Consider the following 23,572-nt stretch of genomic DNA (forward strand, 5'->3'; position numbering starts at 1 on the left):
AGTGGATTTGTTTGTGGTGTTGTTGTTTGGGTTTTAGTTTTCACCCTGTCGAGATTTATTTCAGTATCTCTAGTTTTCATTTTTCTTGCCCTCAACTGGAAATCTCTCAAATAATTGTCTTCCCTGTAGCAATCCATCAGGCTTTTGCGGCTCTTCAGGATATGATTTGGCCGATGCCAGGGGCAAACTGAAAGATTTTCTCTTTGCTGTGATCCTTAATCATTATGCTTAATTTGAGAGATTGAGGTTTCAGTCATTATGCCATGTTCCCGGCGTGTATTCTCAGAGAACCGAGATAAAAACAGGCCCACGTTTTTTTCCATGAAGGCATCGCGCCCTCTAGCGGCTGAGTGCAGGAACTCGGCGAGGTCCCTCTCGGGCCGGGCTGACCTGCTTCCCCGGGGATGGGGATGGGGATGGGGTCGGGGCCGGGGATGGGAATGGAACCGGGCACTGGGGACGCCGGGATGGGGTTGGGGCCAGAGGCCGGGGATGGATTCGGGCTTGGGGACCGGCTGACCGGCTTCCCGGGACCCGGGACCAGCGACGGGGACGGTGTGGAGCCGGAGCTGGAGCCAGGGCCGGCTGCGATGACCTGCTTCCCGGGGCGGGGCCGGGCCGGGCCGGGCCGGGCCGGGCCGGCCCGGCTCGGCTCGGTTCGCTTCGCCCGACGGCGTTATCTCCGAGCGCGGGCTATCTAACTAACATCTCTGCGATGGTTATTGAAGCCAAAGCCACTGATATGAATTCTGTGCTTCCATGCCCACGATATTGGTATCACTTTTCTGAAAACAGTGCTTTTTGATATGAACGTATTCACCGGCACCCCTGGCTTTTGGTTCTAGCTTCCTTCCAATCTCTTTTTCATTTCCTTTCTTTGCCAGTGTGGAAATAATGCCATTTATTTTCATACCCTTCTCCCTTTCGCCGTTTAGAAAACAGTGAAAGCTTTGGTAGTAGGTTTTTCCCACCAGCCATCTTATGAATTTTTCCCTGGGAGTAGAGCTCGTGCTCCCGTTCTCTCCAGATGGACCTTGTTGGATTGAACAAGGCTCGTGAACAGTGCGTGAGCCGGCCAGCAAAAGCAGAAAATTTAATTTGCAGCGTCAGGAACACAGCGGAGACAGTGAAATCTCATGTGTTTTCCCTTGATCTGGCGATCTTTGGGAACTTCGGCGTCCTGGCTATTTTTATGTTATCTGATTTTTAAAGTTTTATGTGCTTTCGAACTGATAACCTAAAGTTGAAATATTGAATCCCTATTCATAAATTTCTCAGCCTCTGTTTTACAGAGTTTAATTTATTTCCTTTCTGTTTGATTTGTGTGTGTGAGAGAGATGAAGAATTAAGATTTTTTCCCCCAATTTTCTTTGCGTGGCCATTTTCACTCAGCTTTCTGCTTCCGTTGATCTCCCAGCCTGGCTATTTTTATCTATAAAATGAAACGAGAATAAAGAGAGGTTGATAATGTGTTTTTCACCCCCCAAACAATTTCTTTCTTTCTTTTTTTTTTTTTAATTTCAGACAGCTGATACTGATTTTGGACCTCTATAGTCCCAATGATGTTTATGATTATTTAGTGCATATTGCCTTAAAGTTGTGTGCAGATAAAGTTTCTGAAGTTCGGTGGATCTCCTTCAAGCTAGTAAGGAATCATGACCTTTTCTGTTTATGATTTTTAGAAAAAGGAATATTTATGTTTCTTCCATTTTAACTTCTTTATTTTTTCTGGGCTTAATTTGTCCATTTACCCATGAAAGCAGCTTTTAAGTTTCGAAATTAGGAACTGTATTATAGTTTTATCAGTATGTAAGATAGCTCTTTTGTTAAGCAGTATGCTTGAGTGATGAAAATTGTGGATAAATCACCTTATGTATGAAACTCTTTAAACAATGGCTTAGTGTTTCTTTTCAACACAGATCGGGTTGACTCTCCAGCACGGTTTTGTAGAAAAGTAGTTAGTGAGCAAAAACTCCAGCAAAGAAAAGCCGATCCTGTTTTATGTGGGCTTATACCAGCTGAATACTGAGGAAAAACATTCTCACTTGAAAATATTTACTAAGGTACTCTGATGGTGCTAAAATTTTATGAAAATGACATGTTCTGGAAGGTAATGATTTAGTTGTTATGCAAGGGGACATTTTCTAAACTTTGGAATCTTAAGAATAATGTACTTTCCTAATGCCAGTCCCTTTTTACATTTCATTTTATGAAGGGTTTTATGGGTGTGAGTGTGTGTGTGTGTGTGTGTGTGTGTATCACCATATATTTAAACATCTTTTTTCCTCTGTGTTCTAATGATCACTGTGACAAAAATGACTTTCTCGCGTGCTTATAAATTTGTTTTAAAGGTGGAAGAGTGCATCAAAATGTCTAGTTTCCGTGTAGAGTAGTATTCATAGTCCGGGTAGATGGCAGCATTCTAAATTCGCTATTCTAATATTTTTCACAGGTTGTAGCAATTCTGCAGAAGTTCTATTCCAACAGTGAAAGTGCGTTGGGGTTAAATTTCATCAATGAACTCATCCTAAGGTTCCGGCACTGCTCTAAGTGGGTCAGAAGGCAAGCGTTTGCTTTCATTTGTCAGGTTAGCAGGGCCTGGGGGGAGCATCTACCCTGCACATATGTTTGCCGTGTGATATCAACACACAGCACCAGGCAAAGAATCTCAGCCCCGGAGGACTAGCCAGGAACCTGGGGAGCAGCGGACCGAACCCCCTTATCTCACAGGAGATTGTGACAAGCCAGTTTGGAAAAGGGACTTGCCCAGGGTTACCCAGCCCTTCTGTGCAGTCATCCTATGGGTGGTGACTGAGCACCTACTGTGTGCCAGGCCTGCTCTAGGTGCTGGAGACGGAAGAGGAAAACCTCCTGCTCTCCGGCACTTTCCATCCAGGGAGGTGGGGGCCAGGCCCAGACCGTGCTCCCGTCATGTCCAGCGCAGGGCTGCTCATCACTGCGCCCGCCGCAGTAGGGAAGGAGGAAGGTGGGGTGAGGGGCACAGCAGTGGGGCAGCTCGGGGACCTTTCGTCTCCTTCAGGTGAAGGTCAACCCCTCAGGTCGCCCTCTCTACTTAGCATCTTGGAAATGAGGGCATGATTTATGTTTGGCTGGGGAGGATGGCTGTCAGTTTTGATCGCCTCTGTGTGCCGGGCATCTCATCCTACACCTGCTTCTAACAGTGAGGTCTGCCAGGTGTTGAGCTCAGTGCACCCATGTACTTTTAGACCAGTTGTTTTAGCTGAAGGAGTTGGAGCCCAGAGAGGTTAGGTAAATTGCTCAGGGTCACCCAGGAAGTGTAAAGCCATGATTTTCTTTCTGCTGAACTGTTATTTGAACAGTTTTAACTTTTCCTCATGCACACGGTCTATCATATACAAAGGTAGAGGGAACAGTAGAATGAACCTGCACGTACTTGTCACCCGGCTTTGTCAGTAATACGGTAAAGCTGTGATCGGGCTCTACCTGACCCCTGGCCCCGCAGCAGCCCCCTTTCCCTCCCCCGGAACCACCCGGCCTCCCTACTGAGGAACTCACCAGGGCCCCCTGTAGGCCCGCAGGGGTATAACAGGGGTACTTTGGCCATCTACTTGCAGAAGGGCAGTGGGGGGCAGGGTCAGTGCCAAAGTCACAAAGCACAGGCCTGATACCACAGACTTTCATGAAGAAGTCAGTGCTGCCCACTATTTTGTAGAGAAAGGGTAAATGAGATATTTTTGCTTTTATTTTTAAATTCTTTTTCTGAGATTTAGACAATCCGCGATGAAACAGAAGGAAAAGGCACCGACTAATTTTGTTCAAGAAAAATCAGTTTTTTGGTGTGCCTTCATTAAAGATTTAGAAAACCTACAGTAACACAAACAAAAGGAAAGTGTCCTCAGCCAAGAGAACCTCCCAGTGGGCACATGGATTACTATTTAAATGCAGGGAGATGTCGTAACCTGGAGATTGGGGGGCCGACTTTGGAGTCAAAACCTGTTACTTTGAAGCCTGAGTCTACTGCTTTCCTGTTGGGTGGCCTTGGGCAAAGCACCCTCTCTGCACGGCCTTTCTGTGTTCTGTAAAATGGAGTTCCCGTGGTACGGGCCTGCCTCCTGGTGTGGCCCTGAGGCTTTAGTGAGCTGACGCATCCGAGTAACCAAGCACGGTGCCAGGAGCCTGGAGAGCACTTACTACATGTCAGCTGCTGTTGTTACCCTGTAGTGGGAAGAGCCACAGGATTTAGAATCCACACTCCTGCCTTGGAGTCTCCACCTGCTGCTGCCAGTGGGTCTTGAGCCTTTGGGTATCACCACAACATTGGACTCACCTGTAAAACTAGGCTCAGTCTGATTTCCGTGGCTGGCTATGAGAATGAAATGGGAGAATCCACGTACGACTCTTTGTAAGTAGAGCAGCAGTAAATGCTAGCTGTTCACAGAGGACCGGGCACTGAATTGGGGTCTGGGATTTGGCTGTCATGTGATAGGCGTGGCCCCTGTCCTCAAAGCCTGAGCTCTGGTGAGTAACAGGCGTGAAGGTTCCCAACCCTTGTTGGCGGGCGCTACGCTAGCCTTTGCAAAAATGATCGCCACCCCCATTGCTACTCCGTGGTACAGGTGAGGAAACCGAGGCCCGGAAAGGTGAAGCCACTTACTCATGGCCACGAAGCTAGAAGTGACCAGGTTAGGTTTTGAACCTGGACCTGTCTGACTCCAAAGCCTTTGACTTCCCCACCAAATATTACACCACTTGTACCCCAGTGCTTGGTAATGAATTATAAAAGTGTTAACTGTGTTTCTAACCAAATTCGGTGGTTGAGATTTTAAAATTCACACACACACACACTCCTCAGACCAAGAGATCCTGAAATTACTTCTTTGGAATTACAGAAATGTATGTTTTTAGAAAAACTGTGCTCATCACTATTGAAAAAGGTCCGTTTTTCGCCTCTGGCTTTCTCTTCATCACAGGCAGTGGTGAGCGAGGAGTGTATCCCTGTGGACCAGTTTGTTGAACACTTACTCCCCAGCCTTGTAAGCCTTGCATCAGATCCTGTGCCAGACGTAAGGGTTTTGCTAGCCAAAGCTCTAAAACAGACACTGTTGGAAAAGGGTACGCGGACCATTTTTCTGAGCTTACAGATTTTAAACTTCATCAGGCAGCAGCCAAATCTCCTCTTTAGGGAATTGTGGCAAATTGTGTGGTAGCGTACTTCAGATCTATTATATAAATTTATATGTTAATTTTTATGCATAAGTTATGTTATTTATAAAATGACTAAGAATTAAGATAGCTCAGTTTTATATTTAATAAACATGCTGAAATGCAAAGTATTACATAGTCTTCTAGAAATGAGGGAAACTTTTATAAACTTTAAGTTATGACAGAGACAGATTATGAAAGGTGGTCAATTTAAGCATTAACTATGGTTAGGTTTTAATCGTATTGATTTTGTGGTCAGTCAGAAAAAGTTTTTACCCCAACCTAGTCAGTTATTTTAAACCTGAACAGGACTTAATATGACTGTGTCCCTTGTATAGTTCACGTCTACACCACGTATTCGGGAGAACATCTCGTCTCCTGCCCTGCGTAGCCCTTTGTTGCCACTTCCCTCCCATCCTCCACCCCATCTGGCCAGCAACCTGCCCCCCACTGCCCGTGTTCTGTGTTGCCAGTTCTTTTGCACTGGAGGGAAGAAAAGATAATATTAAAAGATTTTTAGTTATAGCTGAAAAAATATGCATGCCTATTCTTAGAAGTTTGTCTTTAAAATTTAGGAAATACTCTGATTCAAGCAATTTTCTCATTTTAAAGGACTTACTCTATGAAAAATGGTTTATTGTCCTGAGATGTGGTTTAAAAAAAAAAAAAACCAAACCAGAGTATGTTTTTGAACACAGTTCACGGCACATGTGATTCAATTTCATGTCTTTTTCTCTTTAGTGTATTTTAGAAGTGCCGGTAACCCTCATCTTGAAGTCGTCGAAGAGACTGTCTTAGCTTTGCAGTCCGACCGGGACCAAGATGTTTCCTTTTTTGCCACCCTAGAACCAAAGCGGTGGAATAGTATAGACACTACCATGCTAGAAAACCAGAATTAACCAGTCTGTGATCACTCACAATCTGGTCATTTCATGTGTGGCATATGCTGCTCACCATACCTTGAAGGGGAACTGATTGTATCATACCTGCCCAGGGAGGACAGATTTCTGAAACTCTGATGTTGTGTGCTCAAATGACCCCTTTCCCATCTGCACTCACGGGAACTACTGCTGGCATGGGCAGGAGTCCCGGGTGCCCCTGCCTGCCTGATCAGGAAATCTGTTAAAAGGCTGTAGAACCAGGTGGCTCACTGAGGGTGGGGGTGGGGGGACCTCCATGGCATCAGACTGCCTGTGAGCGGTTTGTTTTCTCTATTACAGACTATATTATTTAACCCCCAGCCAACACCTCCCCCCCCCAAAAATAAAGTACATTATTAGAAGCTTTTGAGTCTTTGATAGACTTGTATATTTGGCTTCCCTCATGCTTTCCTATAAAATACAGTTTATGGTATTATTTTTAACTGAAATACTGTACATATGTAAATAACTCTTGACAGGAAGAAAATATATTAATGTAAGATTAGCTTCCTATCAGTGAACAGAACAAATACATCATTTAAATTTATGCTCCACTTTGAGCTTTGCACTTTGGGCTGCAAATATAGCCCAATTTGTTTACTTTTGAAAAATGTGATAGTTAAAGAAATCTACTAAAGACTGATTTATGGCAGTCTTTCTAATATTGTACTTTTGTTGTAAACTGTACCCGGAACTTTTCCTCAAGCACTCACTCCCTCCTCTTCTTGCAGGAACTGTTTCCGTAAAGATAGGTACTGGCCTTTGATAGAGGCATAAAGCAGAAAGATTTTCATTCTTATATGGATATATTATCATTTGTTTAAGAACTTGGGGGTGGGGGGAAATTGATCACTGAGGTGCATGGATATTGACTTTATATCTGATGCTTTAGAATCTTAAGAAAAAATAGCAAATCATAGTTCTGATCACTCTATATAGTTGGCCACAAATACCAGTGATTTGGGAGGTTAAATTATGATACTCTTCAAATCTAAGTACACAGGACTTGGATTTCGTGCTTTTAAAATTTAGACTAAGGGAAAGATACTCTAGAATTTAAACAGGTTTTGCATTAGTTAATAACTCAAGGCTCTATAAACGGTTGATTAAATTCTGCATACATGTATGCTGAAGTTATTTTTCTTGCTTCTATTTGTATCTTCTCAAAGGCAAGCATAAGGGAAGGAAAGAGCAGCCCATTTGGGGTCCCAGAGCTATAGCTGCAAAGGGCGCGCCAGCTGTCTCCATTCTTCCCTTGGATCTTTTTCTTATCTTTCTTTTCTTTTTTTTAAAAGATAAAATTTCTGGAGCTATATATTGAATTTCCTGGTATACAGGATGTTTTCCCCTCCCCCAAATTCCACTGGGCTGACTCTTTAAAAAGAAAGGAAGGAATCTATACCGTGCCAAAGAAAATAAGGCACATGTATGAGAATTTCACATTGCAACCCAGGATAGCATTTTGACAACTTCAGCAAAGAGTGAAGTTAATACACTGGAGACTACATAATGAGAAAAAAAAAAAATCAATCTATCTTGTATTTAGTACTTGCCTAAAGTAAATAGACGGAGGTATTGTTTTGCTTCAGTAGCAAGCAATTTTTAATTTATTTTTATTGCCTAGAAATTGAGCTTATCATGTTAAAATCTGTTGATCTAGCAGCAAGTAGAATTACCCAACTGAAATCTTGTGTTCGTGCAGAGCTTCACTTTCCATTAAGGAAAAGACAAATCAGTTGGTGTTGTGATGTGTAGGATTTGCCTCCTGAATCAGATGTGCTGGTAGAGGTTTGTTGAGACTCTTTGGTAAATAATCTAACCTTTAAATTTTCAGTTTATGTGTTAAAATTCCTCTATAATTTAATATGCGTGCCTTTCCAGTGGAAAGCTATTTTTATGACTAACTTCTCTGCAGAAAGCATGTTGAAAGCTTGCATTTTATTCTTCGTTGGTAACAACTGAGATTTTCCTAAGCTTGTTCTGGTTGCCCTTGCTGTTCTCTCCTGTAGCTTCTCCACCAGTTTAGGTCTTCACGTATTAACTGGTCTTAGGTGCAGTGTTGAGTGTCTGTGATCTGACCGCTGAAGGTAAGCTTCCTGTTTTCTTGAGCACTCGGCCTCCTCCGGTGAATTAATGGAAAAGCACGAGATAGTTTCTCACAGGTACAGCTGCCTTGAAAGGCATCTCAACAATAGAACCATCTCAGCTTTTCCCCAAGTGGACATTTCCTCCTTGCTAAGTGTTTTCATTAGCGCCTTTCTCACTTCAAGAATTCGAGAACGTTTTCAACATGGACGGATTTTGAGGTAGCTTTGCAAATTTTCAGGAAGGTCTGTCTCCCACTTCCGGAGTGGCCAAGTATCAGGTTTTTTCACTGTCAAGTTGGGCCCAGATCGTCTTGAAAGGGGTCATATTTCTGCAATGTTGGTTTTTTCCTTCATGCTAAGAAATAACGATTTTTAAGCATGGCTGAGGTCTGCACTTTACCACCCTCTGTAGACGACGCATGCAAAGATGATTTAGAGCATTATTCACGCATAATTCCTACAGGTAGTTGGCCCCGAATTGTGCAATGATTGTATTTTAAACAGACATGGAGAGGAGGTCACAACTGCCTAACAACGGCCACGAGCCGCCTCGTCTTCCAGGTGCAAGGAACTGACGGTGAGAGCAGTTCCGAAGCGGCGAGGAGGAGTCGGGGATGCGGCCGTGCTGGGTCTGCGGGGCGCGCGGCCTCGGCGAGGCCTCTGGTTGGGTCTCAATGCATCCTCCCAGTGTTTTAGAAGAGCCCGGGCCCTTTTGCCCTTATCGCAGACACGTCCCCCGCGTCCACGTGGAGCCCCGCCTTGGTTAACGGCGGGCCCGTCGGCCCACTGCGGGCGCTGGTGGCTCGGCCGTCCCGGAGGGGCCGCCGCGGCGGGGGCGGCGATGACGCGCGGCGGGCAGGGCGGCCGGCACCCGGCGGCGGCGGAGGCGGAGGCGGAGGCGGCCAGGCCGCCGAGGGGGCGCCCTTCGCCCAGACCCCGATGCGGGCGGGCCGGACGGGCGGGGGGCGGGCTCTGCCGTTCCGCGGCCCCTCCCCGCGCAGCCCCGCGCCCGAGGCCGGAGCCGCGTCGGGGACCCGCAGGCTGTGAGCCTGGCGCTCGACTTGGCCTCAGACGTCTTCGTCATGCGGGTGCTGCTGGAGGATTCCGGGGAGGTGTTCCGAGTGACAGGCTGCCGCAGCGACATGACGGTGCGGGAGCTCAAAGAGGAGCTGGACCTAATAGCCGGCATCCCCTTCAGACTCCAGCGGCTCCAGTACCTGGACCAAGGCGGCCCCTGCCCGACCCCGCGTACTCCCTCGACCCGGGGCGCCCAGTCCCCTCTGAACCCGCAGTCGGGGAAGGGAAGCCCGCCCAGAGGAGGACCCCCAGATGTCAAAACAAACCCCACCCCCGTGAAACCCCGGGTGGAAAAGCTAACCCCGGACACATAGGGACTTCCCAGCTCCAGAAAAGCCGAGCTTCACGTTAGACCTCAAATCTCCAGGCAGACCCTGTCCACAGCAAGACCCTAATCCGCAAGCAAATCCTGCCTGTGCTGGGACTCCAGGCCCAAAGCCAGCCGTCTAGTTTGGCCTGCCAACCTGAGCCCAACCCTGTGCACGTCAGGACCCCAAATCCCGAAACAGACGCTGCCACCGCAGGGCCCTCCAACACCAGAACATCAAACTCCCACGTCTTCATAAGGGACCCAAGTCCCAAAGTCAGCAGTGCCACACGAGACCTCCAGTCCGAAACGCCTGTCCTCAGCGGGACCTCACAACCTCGGGCAAGGCTGCTCACGTCAGGACCCAGATGGAATTAAACGTCAAGTCCCTGTGCTGGGCTGTGGGACACCAGAACCCCCAGCCCTCCAGCCAGCCACGTCCGTGCAAGGACCCCAAGTCCAGAACAAACCTGCCCAAGACTGAACCCCCCAATCCCCAGGCTAACCATGTGACCATCCGAACCCCAAGTCCTCCCAGCAACCGTGTAGACTCAAGGACACTAAAGCCTTAAGCAAACTCTGCCCTCCTCAGGACCCCATGTCTCTCCACGAACCATATGCACGTTTGAACCTCAGATACAATCCTCAGGTGACCCCGGCTCACGACAGAAACCTAAGTCCCAGAGCGTGAAGCCTACTACCCAGATCATGACCCTAGATCCCAGAGCAGGTACACCCGATTCTGAGCCCCACTCTGCTTAACCAGTTGTGCATCTGAACCCCAGTCCGTCAGCCATCTCTGTCTATGTAAGGACGCCAGGGCTCAAAGTGAACTCCTCCCACACCTGGACCCCCAAATTCAAAGTTAGCTCTGCCCACACCTGAAAGCTAGTTCCCAAGCTCACCATGACGACAGAAGAACCCGAAGCCAAGTGTCATCAGAAGGGCTCCAAGACATGAGATAAACTGCCCACACTAGGACCCCAAACTCAAGTCCAGTCTGCCCATATCTGAACCTCCAACCTCCACAGAAACCACGTCCACACTGGCACTCCAAGGTTTAAGCCAGCCGTATCTGTGTAAGGAAGCCAAAGTTCAAAACGAGCCTTGCCTACACGAGGGCCCCCAAACTCAAAGCAAACTCTGCTTGTATTTGAAAACCCAAATCCCTCATCAACCTGATCCACACCAGAACCCCCAGTGCTAGACCAAACCCACGTATATTAGGACTCCAAATCTCAGAGCCGAACCTGTCACTATCAAGACCCCCGAATCCTGGGGCAGACCTGTCTGATTCCTCACCCCCAGTTGCCACACTACCCAGGCCTACATCAGACCCCCAAATCCCCAAACAAGTCCTGCCCACAGAAGGACTCTGCACCCCAGAACAGACCCTTCCCATACCAGGACTCCCAGACAGAAAGCAAACCTTACCTTCATCAGAACCCCAATCCAGAGCAAACTCTGCCCTCACTGGGACCCCAAATCTCCAAACAAACCCTGTCCACGTTTGAACCCCGAATACTGGCACTGACCCAGTCCGTATCAGAACCTCGAATCTCAAGCTGCGCCCTTGTGACGTCAGGAGCTCAAAGCTAGCCCAATCGGAATCGAAACCCAGCGCCCAAAGCTCACTGTGACTGAATCAGGACCCCAAGGCCCCCTGTCCAGACAAATCCCATGGGGGAGGCACCCCGTGGTGGGCAAGGGCCCTAGAGCCCCATCTCTCCCTCCACCCGTCTCCTTCCCTCAGCCTGAGGACCTGGCTGTCCCGATCCGATCCCTACAGTATTTAGGATATGAGAACAGGATCAAAGTCCCCAGGCTCCAACATCTCCCCACACAGTTGAAATCAATGCAAAAACACTTCAAGAAAACGAAGATATAAAAAACTCTCTGGTCTGCTGCACAGAGAAAGTGAACGGCCAATATTGCAGAGATTGCAGTTATACTGCAGGGACCGGGAAGCCATGGAGACAGAGGTCTGAAAGCAGCCGGTCTCCACGAGAATCGTGTTCCCAGGCCCTGCACTTCCAGGGCTCAGTTTCCTAATCCGTAAAGCAGAGCCCCGTGAGCTCTAGGATTCTCAGTGCCGTGTCCCCCTTTAGGCAGAAGTGACTCGGGAGACTCAGAAGGTATATTGAAGGCCAACATCCTTTCCTTTGCCCTCTTGGAAATCGGTTAAGCATGTTTCATGAGGTATTTGCTTTGCTATAGGGCTATTTGGAAGATGCTTTGGAGCATTTTTGAGGCTTTATCGGGAAAGAGATGTACCTGTGCTTAATGTGTTAAAAGTGAAGTGAGCTATGGAAGAACTTGGTAAGAGTTCCAAAACAAGTAATTCGAAAATTACGTGTCCTGAACTACGGATGTCTGGCACCCCTAATTTATTTTTGCCGATGAGCTATGCTGAGCAATAAATTCAAGAAAGCTAAGAGGGAATGAAAGGGATGGAGTGGCTTAACACTGAGGTCACAACCCTATCACTCATCAAGCACTTAGCAACTGTTAGAAGCTTGACCTCTCTCAAGCTTGGTTGCCGTCCTTACTGTTGACGGCAAACAAGAAGGGGAGAAGGTACACCACGTCAGTAGAAGAAGTTTGGGCTTCTGCTGATACATAACCAGCCTGATGCCTCTTTACCCACCTCAAAGGTTGCCAGGGAGGATCAAAGGAGATGATGTGTGTGAAAACCCTGAGAGACACAAGTCTCAAGGGGGGGGTGAACATCTTCCTGGAGGCGGGTCACCTTTCCACATCTGTTGTCAACTCTAATAATTTATTTAGCCGGTGGTAATGAGTATTTGTCTAAGGTGAAGGTAGTTGCTGCCTGCCTGTAAAAGGAGAATGTGCTCTGATTTCTCTAAGAGCTGTTTAGCATGTGTGAACCGTGCTCTTGTGTTTCTCAGGGAAACACGGCCTTGCTCCATTTTTTTCAAAGTTGTTAGGAAGTCTTCGAGTTGTCTTACTTAGGCAAATTACTGATTATTCTCTGTGTTAGAACCACAAATAAGACCCTAATTAACAGATTTGCTAATCACTATTCCGCGTTTACATCCACCATCTGGAGTTGCTGGGGACCAAAGGGTGCCAACAAAATCTAGAGTGAGCATCACATGGTGCCCGAGGAAAGGCAGGTCTGGAGTCCCAGCATTGCCGTTCGCTGGCCATGCGAGCCTCCGTCCGCTCCTGCAGCACATGGAGAGGACGAACTTGGCTCGTCGTGAGGTTTAGAGCATGTGGGTGCTGGGTACAGGCACTTAGAAATCACTCAATCGTGAAACCAAAAAACTCATGAATTCTACTCGGAATAAATGATAATCCAACCTGGGCAGAGTTGAAAGGTTCCATTCTTGGCACTGCTTATTGGAGATAACAAATGACTCTGTTATCCTTCAGCTAGGTTACAGGCGGCCATGTAGGAAGAAGTAAAGTAAAGTAAAAAGTAAACTAAAAACAACTGCATTTTTCTTAAAATTTTCCACAATCCTCTTCTACTAATTCTGATGGTCTGCCCCAAAGGGTCTGAATTTAGGAAGTGTGAGTGGACCCCCATTCTTTCATATGAGGAAGGGGCTGTTTGGGGAGAACCTCCGAAACAGAGAAAGGATCTCTTCCATCCCACGTCACTGAGATGCTTATGTTACCATAGGGTCTCCACTGGGGCAATTTTGTCTCCCAGGGGCCATTTGGCAACATCTAGAGACATTTCAGTGGTCACAATTAGGTGAGTGGGCTACTGCCATCTCGTGGGTAGAAGCCTGGGATGCTGCTAAACGCCCTGCAATGCCCAGGACAGACCCCACAGCAGAGGGGCATCTGGCCCCAAATGTCAGGAGTGCCAAGGTTGAGAAATGCTGCCACAGACTACAATTTGAAAGATCCGACAAATTTTTGTCATTATTACCTCTTTAAGCTAACTGATGATAACATTAACCAAAATTAGTTAGTATTTTAGTTTAACATCTATAACTTGTATAACCGCATTGCACCACATCTGTAATACACAGTTACTTCAAGTTCAAGTAGCTCTACTTACGGTTTGCCTCCTGAAATGACTTTTATTCACTCATGTATTTTTTTGCCATAGGTCAAGTTACAATTACAGAATCTTATAAATCGTTGCTTTTTTTTCCTTTTTTTTTTTTTTTTTTTTTTTGTTTTGTTTTTTTTTTAGCTAAGCCAAATTAATTTTCTAAAAAGCATCAATAACCACAAACAGACGGATGTGGGGTCATCAAATGAGAGTAGCGCTCAAGGCTCTCAAATTATCCTTGTGATACCCAAGGTCAGGTAATCTCTTAACTAAACCAATGTAACAGTTTATCTTTAATGCCCGATTTTTCTTTTTAAAGAAAAAAATCATTCCCTGTAGGAATTTTGATGGATGACGCTACGCTGAAGTGCCACGATGTTGTTCCTGGTGGAATTATTTCATTATGTATCTGGCATTATGATGGATGGACGGAACTGGTTTTGGCGGCTGTGGAAGGGGATTCCAGTAAGGTGTTTTCACGCTTCTTTAAATGGATATTATACTTCATGAACCAGCTGTAAATTGTGGACGTGTGTGTGGGGGGGGCGGGGGATTTGCTTAGTCTTTAGTATGAATATTTGGGTAAAAGTTTCAGAGTAGAGGAAAAAGACAACAAGGACTCATGTCATCGTGATCAAGTCGAGTGTTGCCATTTGCCGTTTGGCTCTTGCGATTTCACTGCGTCCACGTAGCTGTGACTTGTAACCCACTCACCGTGCCCCAAAAGGAGCCAGGGCAGCGCGTTTTCTATTCGTGTGTCTACTCTGTAAAGTTGAAAACCTAAGTTAACAGTGGAGAATGCCAGATCACTTGGAAACGTGTGGCCCAGAGTATTCAGTGCTGCAAAAAATCCTCTGGCGGGTCTGCTCTCACCCAAGGGGGAGAGGCTTGGAAACACAGTGGGTGCCGTTAACTCTTGGCCGGGCCTTGAGCTGGGCGCTCAGCTGGGCTCTGGGGTGGGAGTTGGAAGGCAAGAGGAGGAAATCAGGGTGTCTACCCAACAGTGAAGATGAATCATTCAGACACAAGGGGACAAGTGCACGTTCTTTCTGGAAAATAAATTCGGATGAGAAGCTATGAACTTGTGGAGGAGAGAGAGTTTACTTCCGGCTGGGATGGGGGTCAGGGAAGGCTGGGTGTGGGAGGGGCGTTGGGATTAGGTCTGGGAAGGGGGAGTGGGCTCGGGGGAGGCGGGGCCAGGACCTGCTGCCCTGGAACCTGAGCCTTAGAAGGAAGGGCGGGGCCCATCCAGCTGTTTGCATAATCCTCTGGTTCCTTCCTGCTTTTCTCCTCTTCCCCTGCCTTCCCTTGCTTCCCCTCTGGCTCTGTGTCCGTGCCTGGACTTTCTGGCTCTTGCTCTGGACATGGGTGATGGGTGAGTCCCTCCTCTCTTGAGCCAGAATTGCTGTCACCCCGCTGGGGGCCCCTCACATCCCGCTTCGCCCCACACCGGATGCTGCACATCTGCGACCGGGTTCCTATCTGTCGGAGCCCATCCGTAGTCGTCCTCCTGTGCTCAGAGCCTTAATTCTCCACGTGATGATTATATCCCGGGGCTGTTATTCACCGGGGAGCAGAGTTCAGAGTGTCCCAGAAGTTAATGGAGACAATGGGCCCAAAAATAGACCGGAAGGCCAGGATCCATCACATCTCCAGAGACGCCTGTGCCCCTCTGGGGAGGCCGTGCCTTGTCGGCTGGGGTCTTCCTTCAGAGCCGTAACCCCCTTCCTCTGGACACCCAGAAAAGCTATTTTCTCTCTTCAAAACATGGACAGGAAGAATTTCCTGCCTCCCGAGCCTGGCTGATGGTAAATTCGTATTTCCTGGACGTGTAGAGAGAGTTACATGTCTTCCCCTGGCTCGTTTCCAGTTTCTCCGCTCTCTGATCCCATCACCAGCCTGCGTGTGGCATCCAAGCGAACTTTTCCTCCAGAGTGTGTCCCATCACCAGTGTGTATCTGCACTTCTGAAATCACCCAGACTCACGTGCGTAACTCTGTTTCCCTCGCCCAGCTGTCTTGCCTCGGTGTTGCCGAAGATGCTTTCTACCGAACAACAAATTCGCGGCATTTTGATGACAAGCAGTGGAAGAAGTGGATTTCTCAGAGAGTGTTCATGGCGCTATATGTTGCCTCACACAGGCGTTGCTCGGAGGCTGTTCAGTACCTTCTAGAACACGGTAATTCTGATAGCAGCTGAGGACATTCAAGACTGGGGTTCTTTTGAGGGCAAGGGGGACACAGCGGCTTGCCTCCTGGTCCCTTCAGTAATGGTTTCCTGGACCCAAGTTTGTCAACCACCAATGGAGGTCCCCATCGGGCCACTCAATCCCTGTCTGAGGGGGTCTTTGGACATGCTTATCGGAGGCTGTGTCCTCTCTCTTGGCAGGGGCTCAGGAAGATGGACCTTTCAGGACACCAAGCCACAGGGCTTCCTGGTTTATTGCGTCCGACCAGACACTCCGCTGGGGATATTCCCATCCTGTTTGTTATTTCTTCCCACCCAAAGTCCCGTTTCTGCAGTGGTCCGAGGGGTCGAGCCCCAAACCAGCATCCCTGCCTTGGTGGTTAGCAGGCTAGCCAGTCTCCTTTCTCCAAGCTCTATGAATTTGCCCCAAACCCTCTTTTCATCTCTCCTCCACCAAAGGGCAATTACTCTCACTCTCTCTCTGTCCATAGACATAGAAGCCTTAGCCTGCCTTGTCTCCGAGTTAAAGGGCTTTGCATGAGGTTCTGTGGGAGTACATTTTATCTTCCCTGGATGTAGAGTATTTTTGGGAAAAGAGGCCCACTGATTGAGGTGTAGACCATTCACCAACAGTAGACAGTTGCAGATATCCCAGGCCACTGGCTTCCTTGGGAAAAAGGAAGAATGTGGTATTTGGTCAATGGTTTAGAGCTCAGGAGGGGGCCTCATCTGAGGGTTTCCCATATCAACTAGCCTCCAAGTTAGACCCCTCCTTCCCAGCCTTCGGCCTTGAGCCCAGGCTCTCTGTGTTGTTTCCCCCACTTCCACCAACCAAGCTGGGAAAGCATCTCAGATGCTCAGGCAGGATGCTGGGGCCGCACGTCTGTGATGGGTAGAGGTTTTTCTGACTCTCCTCCTCTCCTTCCTCCACTGTTTTCTGCACTTCTCCTGTTGTAAGATGAAATATGGGCTTTTCACAACCCAGCAGTCCGTTAAGCTCATAAAAAGTCATTTTCCCTCTGATGGAACTGTGATGTATTTGAAAGCACCAGTTAAAAAATTACAACCAGCTTTGCAAAGTTTTCTGTCCTTTGCAGACAGTGGCTGTGAAGAGGCGCCGGGGCTGAGCCTAACTGTTGTGAAAACCTATTTAAAACTACCTCACTGACCAGCCATAGCTCATAAACACTGGCTCCCGAAATGTCAACTGCATGTAATTGAATTGCCTTGTTTTCTGTGTCATGATATCTGTTACCCACTATTTGATTCAATTCAACAAGTCCGTATGGGACACCTGTCATTAGCCCATCCATCTGTAGGAGGCAGTGAGGAATTCAGTGGAAGTGAAGTCTGTCCATGAGTCAGGCTGCCCATCATCTGTCATTTCCCAGGCGCCTGTCTACTCCAGGCATCGTGCTACGTGCCGGGGATGAGGACAGCCGCGATCAAAACAAGTGTGTTTTCTGCCCTTGTGGAGTTTATGAAGGGACGTCAGCACATTATTACAAACAATTAATTCCATGGTCAGTCGTGCATGGTGTGTTCTGGAGACGCAGAATGTCTGCTGAACAAATGCAGGGGGTTTTGTGGGGAGGAGGGCTAAGGAAGGTTTTCCCGAGGAAGTGAATGAAACCTCAAGAAACATAGAGTTAGTCCAGGAGAAAAAAAAAAAAGGATGAGAGTGTTGTTAGCGAAGGGAGTGGCATATGCAAAGATCCTGGGGCAGGATAAGGGAGCAGGTATACTGACGGGATAAAGCCAGAAGGCTGGTGTAAGCGGAGCATGGGCGGGCGAGGAAGATCACGGAGGGGAGTAATGCTGGAGTGATGAGGGGGGTGGGTGGGTGAGACAGAGCAGTAAAGACCTAGAACATCGCCCCAAGGGTGGTAGATGCCAACAATGGGATTTGAGTGGGAGAGTGGTACAGGCATTGTAGGAAGGTCATTGGCTGCTGTAAGAGAAGCATGGGGTGGAGTGGGGGGGGGGGGGGGGAGTGCGGGAGGCTGGGTGGGAGGGGGGAGATGCAGCAGTGCCCCGCTCCGTGCACTCGGTTATTCGTTCTTCCAAGCATTCCTTTCCCAGCCTCGGCCCTTCCCATGCTTCCCTTCTTGAACGGGTTTCCAGAGGGTTGGCTCCTGCCAGCAGGGGGCCCTCCCTCAGTCAACTTCCTTATTTCCCAGGTGCCAACTGTCAGGGCAGATCCCCCGTGGGCAGGACGCCCCTGCACGTGGCTGCAGCCATGAGCCGGCTGGACTGTATCAGCCTCCAGCTCAACTATGGGGCCTCCATCAACGACAGAGATACCAAGGGGGAGAGGCCCATGTCCCTCGCCTGCTGCCTGAGCCGCAGCCAGAGCAGGTGGCAGATGTTCCTCTTCTACTGGATGGTGAAGCTGGGGACAAAGGACCCGATGGACCCTGTCTTGAACAAGGCTTTTCAGAGAGTCAAGGCCGGGTTTGGATCCAAGAAGGAGAACAAAACATAGCTCCACCTGGGAATGTTTGCATGTCAGCTCTGACTTGGGGTAACGTTCCCGAGTTCAGATCCACGGTGGCCAGTGGCCCTGGGTTAGCAGGAAGGCCGGGAAACGTGGCAGTTCCTCTGAATCAGATACGAAACCATCTGTCCTATTTGCAAATGACTTGAGGAGGGTATTGATGGAAGTGGGTGAGTTTGTGTTCATTTCCTAAATCCATCACAGACCTAATGGGCTCCCATGCCAGCCTTTAATTTTGAGCTATTTGTTCATTGTATCCAGTAACGCTGCTTGGGGTGATGGGAACCAATTACCTTCTCTCCGGTCTGGACACCATCTAACACTTTGGCATAATAGGGGTAATAGCCGTGATGAGAGTAGCTCTGTTGTTACGGTACAAAACCAGCGCAGGCAAACGTCACCAGGTCGTGGGCAGTGTGACCTGTGAATTTCAGTTTGTAAAATTCATGGCACTAGATGCTCCCTAAGCCAGCAATGTTCCAGAAGTTTTCCTGAACCTTCCTGGAGGGGTCTGCTGCCTGAGTCTGAGGTGGGGCTGGGGGGGAGAAGCCAGGCTGACCTGGGGGGCATCTAAGAGCTTGGTTCTCCACAGGGGCGCCTGGTTACTCTTGGCGAAAGGTGATAAGCTGGCACTGGATTTGGAGGAGACGGTGTGAAAGGTGATGAGCTCGTAAGGGAGAGGATTCGAGCTGGGAGCTTCTTTTTTCCTTTTGTCCCATCCCCAGAGGTCCAAGCACCCCCCTCCCGCTAGCTTTCTCCTTTCCTGCTAGAACTGGGGTAGCTCCATGGCTCACGGGCCCAGCCGCTCCACGGCATGTGGGATCTTCCCGGACCGGGGCACGAACCCGTGTCCCCTGCATCGGCAGGCGGACTCTCAACCACTGTGCCACCACGGAAGCCCTAAGTCCTGATTTTTAAGCGTTGGCTTGAATTATGTTAAGGTCAGCGTTCGGAACAAAAGAAGTAGGAGATTTGAGGCACATGGATGGGACTGCCGACCATCGTCAAACTAACTCATTTCACTGGGGAAACGGGTAGAAGCAACCTAAGACTCACTGGAGCTCTCCCCGGCTCTGAAGCCACAGGGCGGGAATGGCCATGAGTGTTGCCGGGTGGGAAGTGTTGTCCACCCTTCCACCCGTGGCCACACATGTTTCTCTGAAGCCCTATATCCTGACACAGCTTCCGGAGTCAGTCTGTGTGGCAACAGTCTCTCGACCGTTGAAGTTCTGTTTTTTAAGGTGCTGGAAAATGGCCCTGTATCCCAGCCGCCCTTCTTTCTGACTTACATCCCAAGAACTGGATTCCGCTTTTACATTAATTGGCCGCATTTCCCGCTGTCGTGGCAAGTAAGAGCCGTGCTGGTGACGTGGCTTTACACTCAGTGGACGTGGCTGGACCCAGCTCAGCAATCTGTTTGACAAATAATAATCAGGAAAAAAACATACAGCTCAGCATCAACAATATCAAAACTGAGATCTTGTTTGTGGCAGACGTTCTCCAAAGTCAATAGGTAGATATTAAATAACCTTATCCAGCAGGGTCAGTTCATTTAGCTAATGAGGTGTGTTGGCAGGGGGACCTGGGCACCCTTTTAACTTAACAAGTGGTGTGACTCAGAGTCATGTGTTTTCCGGGAGCTTTGCTCTGCTGTCTTTATTGTTAGCAGAGCCAGCTGCCTGACATTTGTCCCCAAAACTTTGGAGGGAAGCCCTCTGTCTTTGTCACCCCTAATTCAGCTAAACACTTGGCCGGCAATTGGGTGAGTTCCAAACTCTCCGTGGTGACATTTTGCTCGGTCTGTGGCAGGGTCATTAAAACAGTCCTGTAGGTCCTGGGGGCTCTTCCTTTTAGATGATCTTAACATTCTAGCTGTTATATTCAAACAAGCCTGTATCACCTATTCAATAAAATATGTCCATAGCCTCAGAAGAGTTGATTTGCAATTGGTTGCCATCATCTTACACTTTGCAGAAAATTTCATTCAACATTTGAAGTGTTTTGGGGTCATGCTTTGGAGCCAACAGACATTTTTTTTTTTTAATTGCGGTATAGTTGTTTTACAATGTTGTTTTAGTTTCTGCTGTACAGCGAAGTGGAGTTCCCTGTGCTATACATCAGGTTCTCATTAATTGTCTATTTTATACATATTAGTGTCCATTTTTTTTAAAGGGGTTGATCTCAAACAGTTCTGTAGGACCCTGAAATCTTTTTAGGCCCGAGGTATTGGGGATGGTCTTTTGTGGTGAAGCAGCAGTGGTCTGCCATCACCCAGGTGGGCCTCACCTCTGCGTAGAGAGGGACGGGCTTCCTCTCGGAAAGGAGCTACTGTCAGTTGTCTGAGTATAATATCCATCTCCCTCCTCCTTATTGTGTATCTCCCATGAAGCTGGACTCTCAGTTGCCAGAGTGGAATTGCTACTGGGGTAGTGTGGACATACAGGGCTTGGATCCCAGATTGCATCTTGGTGGCTCTGCCCTGTGGCCTTGGGCACGTTCCCTACTGCTCTGAGGTACAGGAGGTTGGAGGGTGGTCATGGTGCCTGGTCCCTAAGGTTGTTGGGAGGGCCTGGGAAGTAGGAGGTACTCAGTACATGCTAGCTCTTCTCGTCTGAGAGCTTGACTGAAGAGTCCTTCTGAAGTCAGGGGCTCAATTGTTGATGATCGACGGGGGATGGGGGCAAATAGGAGAACCATTTGGTGCCTTCCTTGGGTTCTCAAGTTCCGATCGCCTTGAGACTGATGACCTCTGAGCTCAGTGCCCCCGGGAAAGTGCTGTGCAGCGTCCTTGGATTTCTTGGCGGCCACGTGAAGAAGGATCCCTCAGCATCCCCTCCGTCAGGGACACTGCTCACCAGTGTGCCTTATGTCAGCCTGGAAAACAGCCCTTGGGAACTGGGGAGCCCCTCTGGAGAGGCCGACCGCTCGCTCAAGGAAGACGGTGACAGCTGCACCTCCACCGTGCTTCCATCTGCCTTGGCTGTCCCTCTGGACCCCTGGCTGCCTGGGGTCTCTCAGCTCCGCCCAGGGCTTGGGTGCATGGCCGTCTCTCTCCAAAGACTCATCCCGGGGGGTTTCAGCTGCACTGAGTCCTTCCTCCGTCTCAGGCCTGAACACTCCCTTCTCTGAAGCATAGTCACCAACCAGACTTTCCCGGGGAGGCGAAGGGCACCCACTGGTGGCACCTCAGGGGACTTTAGTTGGCCCTGACGCTGAAGTAGGTGCCACTGAAACATAGGGTGAGAGTTATTCCCTTTTCACATCGCTCTCAATCCTTTTAATTCCGACAAGAGGAAAGTCTCCGCTTGGTGTCAGGAAGTCAGACTCCCCCCTGACCTTTGCGAAAAGGGAGCTTTTATAAGATACACAAATAGAGCAGCCTTCCGCAGGCAGCAGTGTTTTGCCAGGATTTAATAACATCGTCTTGTTTTCAGTATATTTGTGGGCTGGGATTCTTTTCCTTTTTCCACTCCTAGCCAGTATGTGACCTCGGGGCAAACTGTCACCTCCACAGGGACCCCCATCATCTCCCTCTCAGCCCAGTTGCGATGAGCAATGTGAATTGTCCTCGGGAAGGGCCCGGGCTTGGCGTCCAGCAGATCCCATTTAGAATTTTCCTCCCCTGCTGGCTGGGTGGCATTGGGCCAAGCAATTGCATCTCTCAGAGCCTCAGTTTCTTCGTCTGTAACATTCGGGTAATAAAATCTGCCCCTGTCATCGTGGGAGGGATGAAATGCCTGGCACAGAGCAGACTCTTGAAAGATAGTATCCATTATTATTATTATTACTACCACCAATTAATTTGCTTAAAATGTTTACTCACTGGGAATCAATACACTCCCGGTGTCCAGAGAGCCTCATGAATTTTCAGCAAACCTTATACAATGAGAGTCTCCATCCAGAGCTAACCATTCCTAGAGTGGGAGAGAAATAATTTCCCTGAAACTTGTGGATTTTAGTATTAAGTACAGGGTCCAGAAAGTCGTTCTGAACTTAAAAATCCAGGGCCAGTTCTGCAGGAAAGAGAGAGAGAGAGAAAAGGAAAACAAAAGCTCTAAGGTGAGAGGAAAATTCCAGTCTCTCAGCTCTGCCTCTGCAGTGCGTACTGACTACACGAGCATCCAGTGGAGGGCACAGAAACCCATTAACATTTAGAAAAACACCCGCTGTTTGTGCTCACCAGAAATGTCAGAGCTGCGGCAGTCTGCGCCCCACTGGAAACTCAAGAGTGGGGCTCAGCCACAGGGCCTCCCGGACAGCTTCTGTGCCTGAACCCCCGAAATTGTCCACAAAACACACATTTTTCTGGGGAGAACATTCATCATGTCCTGTGAGGGTCCGTGGATCCCCCAAACCTGGGCACGTAACAGGTTGTCAAATCAAATCGATGCATCAACTCAATATCCCCTTCTACCCCTTGGGTGGGTGTGCATTGTCAATTTGTGATTGGAAAAAATGATGAATACTGATAACACCTGGTGCTGATGTGCGTGTATGCGTGTGTACACGGGTGCCTGGGGCACGGCTCTCTAGTGCTGTAGAGGGGAGCTTGTAGAGTCCTGTAGCCTTGCCGGGCTTCGATTGGACGGTAGGTGTTCAGAAGGCCCTGCTACCCCACTTTTTAAGTCTGTCCCGCAGAGATGAAGACCCACTCCGTGATGGCACGCGTGTGCAAGTGTTCGTGGTAACTGTTTCTGGTGGCGAGTGCCTGGAAACACTCCAGATGCCCACCGCTGGGAAAGATGGTGGCACGCTTTGCAGCTATTAAAAAAAATGACTTGATCTGTATGTCCAGGCCAAGGGACAGCCGCGAGGGGTGTCTGTGACGTGTCATTAAGTGAAAAACGGCGAGTTGCCTAGGAAATGCGCGGGAGCTCATGGAGTCACAGTTCTAAAAAGGAGGCAAATCTAATACATGGGCGCATAAGCACATTCTTATTTGAGCAAAAGAAGAATTATGTCAAAGACCCTTAAACTCTTAACATTGCTTACTTTGGGGCCGCGGGGTTGCTCTACATAGGTCTGAATGATCACAGCCGGCCTGTCTTTTCTTTCTTTCTTTTTTTTTTTTATGGTGGTAAAATACACATAACAAAATCTGCCGTTAATGACATTTAGTGCATTCACAGTGTTGTGTAACCATCACTCCTGTCTAGTTCCAGAACATGTTCATCACCCTAGAAAGAAACCCTGGACCCAGTAACAGTCCCCCTGACCTTCTCCCTCCCCCCCAGCCCTAGACAACCACCAACCAATCCACTTTCTGTCTCTGTGGAT

General features: G+C 48.6%; 2 protein-coding genes across 2 annotated transcripts in view; both read left to right on the plus strand.

Annotated features, from left to right (window-relative positions):
* The window catches only part of LOC114893914 (serine/threonine-protein phosphatase 4 regulatory subunit 1-like), a 62,300-nt gene extending 55,848 nt beyond the window's left edge, over window positions 1-6,452 (plus strand). Inside the window, 4 exon segments of the mRNA XM_029219882.1 lie at window positions 1,525-1,645; window positions 2,453-2,587; window positions 4,953-5,094; window positions 5,926-6,452. Of these exon segments, the coding sequence (XP_029075715.1) occupies window positions 1,525-1,645; window positions 2,453-2,587; window positions 4,953-5,094; window positions 5,926-6,083 (556 nt within the window). The 3' untranslated portion in view covers window positions 6,084-6,452.
* On the plus strand, window positions 6,361-18,781 carry ANKRD60 (ankyrin repeat domain 60). The gene is made up of 7 exons (XM_029219883.1): window positions 6,361-6,377; window positions 8,753-8,820; window positions 8,919-9,083; window positions 9,125-9,418; window positions 13,951-14,081; window positions 15,625-15,790; window positions 17,979-18,781. The coding sequence occupies exons 1-7, from the start codon at window positions 6,361-6,363 to the stop codon at window positions 18,281-18,283; spliced, it is 1,146 nt and encodes a 381-aa protein (XP_029075716.1). The 3' UTR covers window positions 18,284-18,781.
* The last annotated feature ends 4,791 nt before the right edge of the window (window positions 18,782-23,572 follow it).

Source organism: Monodon monoceros, unplaced genomic scaffold (genome assembly GCF_005190385.1).
Source record: "Monodon monoceros isolate NGI ecotype Baffin Bay Population unplaced genomic scaffold, NGI_Narwhal_1 Super_Scaffold_13, whole genome shotgun sequence".
In the NCBI taxonomy this organism is placed as follows: domain Eukaryota; kingdom Metazoa; phylum Chordata; class Mammalia; order Artiodactyla; family Monodontidae; genus Monodon; species Monodon monoceros.